The sequence below is a fragment of the Plecotus auritus genome (genome assembly GCF_963455305.1).
Source record: "Plecotus auritus genome assembly, chromosome: 12".
NCBI lineage: Eukaryota > Metazoa > Chordata > Mammalia > Chiroptera > Vespertilionidae > Plecotus > Plecotus auritus.
The window spans coordinates 40,156,638-40,161,088 of record NC_137778.1 but is presented as its reverse complement, the minus strand read 5'-3'; the positions used below and the strand labels follow the sequence as shown (position 1 = coordinate 40,161,088).

The 4,451-nt window shown below is 41.1% G+C and overlaps 1 protein-coding gene across 2 annotated transcripts in view; it reads right to left on the bottom strand.

Moving 5' to 3' along the window:
• Nucleotides 1–1,519: 1,519 nt before the first annotated feature.
• The window catches only part of LOC308237882 (mitochondrial adenyl nucleotide antiporter SLC25A24), a 22,080-nt gene continuing 19,148 nt past the window's right edge, over nt 1,520–4,451 (bottom strand). For both annotated transcript variants that reach the window (XM_080649176.1, XM_080649177.1), the window contains exon 10: nt 1,520–3,222. In XM_080649176.1, coding sequence (XP_080505302.1) covers nt 3,038–3,222 — 185 coding nt within the window. In that variant the 3' untranslated portion in view covers nt 1,520–3,037. The remainder of the gene's footprint in view (nt 3,223–4,451) is intronic.

Sequence of the window (4,451 nt, the reverse complement as noted above, 5' to 3'; positions counted from 1 at the left end):
ATTACTCTTTTGGGGCTCTCTCCAAACAAGAAACCCCATGGGAACAGAAGGAATTCCACGGCAAAATTCCTGTTTAGGGAAAGGGAAACCATGACAGACAGACATACATATATATAAAATTATTTTTTAATGGATTTCAGAGAGGAAGAGAGAGGGAGAGAGACATCAAGGATGAGAGAGAACCATTGATGGGCTGCCTCCTGCATGCCCCCTTCTAGGGATTGAGCCCACAACCTGAGCATGTGCCCTGAATGGGAATCCAACCATGACCTCCTGGTTCATAGGTAGACTCAACCGCTGAGCCATGCCGGGTGCAGCACATGCCACACGTTTATACATGTGACCTGATGTGAAGATCGAAGAACAAACTGATATGCCACCAAGAGGTGGCTCTGTGCACCCACAGGGGTGGAACCCTACTCCGTCAATGTGGAATTTGGACATCAAGAAAAACATAATTTATATCAAAATGTATGCTAGAGATAATAACTACTGTGGCTGTTCGGGAAAGGCCTAAATATTTGTTAAGACTATAGCAAGACATATAGAAAAGTTTTTCAAACCACTGCCCGTGATAGAAGCTGTATGACACAGCCTTCTTTTTTTTAAGATTTTTTATTGATTTCTTTTTTAGACAGGAGGGTAGAGGGAGAGGGAGAGAGAGAGAGAGAGAGAAAGAGAAACATCAATGTGAGAGCGAGACATTGGATCGGCTGTGCTCCCCACCCGGATCAAGCCCACAGCCAGGAATCGAACCCTGACCTGGAATCGAACTGGCAACCCTTTGGTGTATGGGACAACACTCAACTAACTGAGCCACATGGGCCAGAAAAGACACAGCCATTGGTTTTTGCTTCAGTTACACTGTTTTTTTTGTTGTTGTTGTTGTTTTAATGTATTTTATTGATTTTTTACAGAGAGGAAGGGAGAGGGATAGAGAGCTAGAAACATCGATGACAGAGAATCATCGATCAGCTGCCTCCTGCACACCCCCCATTGGGGATGTGCCCGCAACCAAGGTACATGCCCTTGACCGGAATCGAACCCGGGACCCTTCAGTCCGCAGGCCGACGCTCTATCCACTGAGCCAAACCGGTTTTGGCAAGTTACACTGTTTTTTAAAATAAGGAAACAAGTCATTTTAAAAACAAATACATATATTTTTTTAATATGAATGGAAAGTAAATATTCACTAATGCCAGAAATAATCTATCTTCAACTCCGGGCCCTTTTCAAAAGATACAAGGTCATTGTTTCAAAAGATACAAGATGCATAGATAAATCACATTCACTCCTTACAAATGTTAAATAGCACACAATTTAAATTCAAAATGAACAATGATAATTTTTCAGTAGCTTGAAATGTCAGTTGTCCATAATTTTTTATGAGTAAAAAAAGAAAGAGCTAATTATGTACCTTAATATCATTCTGTATTACTCCAAAGTACAAACCACCCAAAAGATAGAGTCCCATGCTTATATATAGTATAAAAATACTGAGACATGTATCAGTCATAACTCATATAATGAAAACTATATTTTGGAATATATTTCACAAAGACAAGTCCAACATTTCTCTTTGGTTCATAAAATACAAGAGGTAGATTGAAAGAAAGTAAATGCCATTACGTCACTAGATTCTTACTAAAATGCTGGCAATTTATAACAGCAATTACTAGAAGTCAAGTTTAGAAACTACATTTTAAAAAATGGTAAGAATGACCTCAACTAATAAATGTTATTCTGAGTCCTAATCACATAAATCAGAAAAGATAGTTGACTACAAAAAAAAACAGCTCTAATAAAATAAAAACATGCTATCAATATTAAATATTATTTTCTATATCATAACATGTTCTAAAACTTGGGGCAAGAGATTATGTGTATGTTCATAAATTGGGCCTTTTGTTTAAATGTAAGTACCTAATACAGAAGATATTTGCTACTACTAATATGTACTACTCTCTTAGGTTTGTGCTGCCCCAGTGGAGAATTGCAGGTTCAAAGAAATTCAACAGGGCGGGAGGACAGGGAATGTCACTCACCCGGGATCAACCCACTTCATGTAATGAAGACATTTCAGGTGACCAAGAATGGTCCTCAGAAACCTTCCTCGTTAAATCTGATTCAAGTGGGAAACAAAGGACGAACAAGAGAGAGACGCTCTTCCAAAGCTGGTCTCCATAAAAATGTTTTGTTTCCTGGTACTTTTCAAAGCCAAGACAGAATATAAAGAGAACCCTTCAAATACGTTGCCTTGCGTTGATAACAGGAATATGCTGACAGTCAGTGTGTCCTCTTAGGAACCAAATTACAGTGCAAGGGAAAGAGAAAAAGGCCCGCAGAATAAGTATTATTTCATCACTCCTCCTTTACAAAAACGCTATCAACAGACGAGGCTATTCGCATGCCTTGAAATCCAGCCACTTACGTTCGTTCTTATTCAGCTTGCAGGAAGGTAAGGATAGAAACCCTATACTTACTTGGCTGCTGGAAGGTATGTCTTTCATGCAACGACTTTCTATTAACAGGTCTACAAGGAAATGTTAAGAAGTCTACAGAGACATTCAAAATATATAAAACAGTTTAAGCGTTGAGGTTTTCTGATCATCTTGGCGTTTAAGAAAAAGACAAGTATAAAGAAGCTGGCATAAACTTGAACCATCCAAAAACAAAGACGGATGATTTATGATTCCACCACACCAAACAGATTTAGTTCAAGCAGGTTCATGTTTCAGACTGAGGACTCGGGACAGAGATTTGTAGAAAGGACTAAGAAGGAAGAGATAAAATTCAATTTTCTGGCTTTTTCAAAATTGGATGAGCTTATCAAAACTATGATTTTTTAAAACATTTCTATATATAGAAAATTGAGCCCAAATGTTTAAATGATCATTGATAAGCTCTTCCCTTTTGTGAAAAAATACTTCTTTTGCCATCAACTTGCAATTCTAGGACAAAAAGTCCCTCTAGAGATTATTGAGAATTTCAGTGTAATCGTGCTAAAGCAAAAAAAAAAAAAAAAAGGTTCAACATGTCATTTCTGGGTGACTCCTAAAGTTTGTTTCATGTTTTCATAAACCACATAGCTGATGCCTACAGCCGGGAGCACCTTCATGAAGTTTGGGGTGATGCCTCTGTAAAGTCCCGGTACCCCTTCTTTGGAAATGATTCGTCGAAAGAGGCCAACCATGTTCAGCTGTGGGCTTCCTTCTATCATGGCTAGAAAATAAAAAAGGAAACGAGGCCAATTCAATACTCAAGCCTGCTTTGTTCTTATTAGTATGCATCGTTATGCTTCAGAATGATGCAGAAGGAAAGGGTCAAATTTATTCCAGGGAGTCCAAGAAAGTACCCTCTATATAAAGGGGCAGCGGAGGCCAGACTTGGCAGAGAGGTTGGGGATCGAGCTGTAGATGCCCAAGGTGTACTGTTTGAAGAAATGACAGAGGGTGAGATTGGCCAGGGAAAGAGCAAAAGAGAAAAGAAAGGCACAGAAAGCATACCTTATTAATCTACACTAATAAAAGAGAAAGATGCAGGTTGGCTGTACTTTTGTGACGCCCACCAGCCAATCAGGAGTGAGTATGCAAATTAACCCAACAAAGATGGAAGGTTAATTTGCATACACAGGCATCGAGCAGCCAGGGGCGAGGCCAGAGTGGAAAGAGGTGGCTCCAGGGCCTGGAGCGGAAAGACGGTGCCAGCAGCCAGGGAAAGGAAGGCCCATTCTTGCACGAATCTTCGTGCATCGGGCTTCTAGTAGAGCAATAAAAGCCAGCAAATCATAAGAAAAGAATTAGCCCAGCTGGTGTGGCTCAGTGGTTGAGTGTCAACCTATGAACTAGGAGGTCACAGTTCAATTCCAGGTCAGGGCAGATGCCCAGGTTACAGGCTCCATCCCCAGTAGGGGGCGTGCAGGAGGCAGCTGATCAATGATTCTCTGTCCTCATTGATGTTTCTATCTCTCTCTCTCTCTTCCTCACTGAAATCTAATAAAATAATTTTTTTTTAAAAGAAGAGAATTATCCACGAAGTGACAGAAAAGCCAGGAGGGCACAGTGGGCTAAAAGTCGAGGGAGGAGACAGTGTCACGTGTTGTGGCGGCCACAGTCATAAGCAGTTGCAGCCACCGCTGACCAGGAAGCTGACCAACGCCCGGTGTGGAACACAGACTGCTGCTAATTTTTACGGCACTGCCAGTCTCCGCTCCCATTTACAGCTGAGAAAGGGAACCCGAGAGGCTGTGTGCAAGGATCTGAGCCCAAGTCCATCTAGAATCTCAGTGGTCGGCAAACCGCGGCTCACGAGCCACATGCGGCTCTTTGGCCCCTTGAGTGTGGCTCTTCCACAAAATACCACAGCCTGGGTGAGTCTATTTTGAAGAAGTGGCGTTAGAAGAAGTTTAAGTTTAAAAAATTTGGCTCTCCAAAGAAATGTCAATCGTTGTA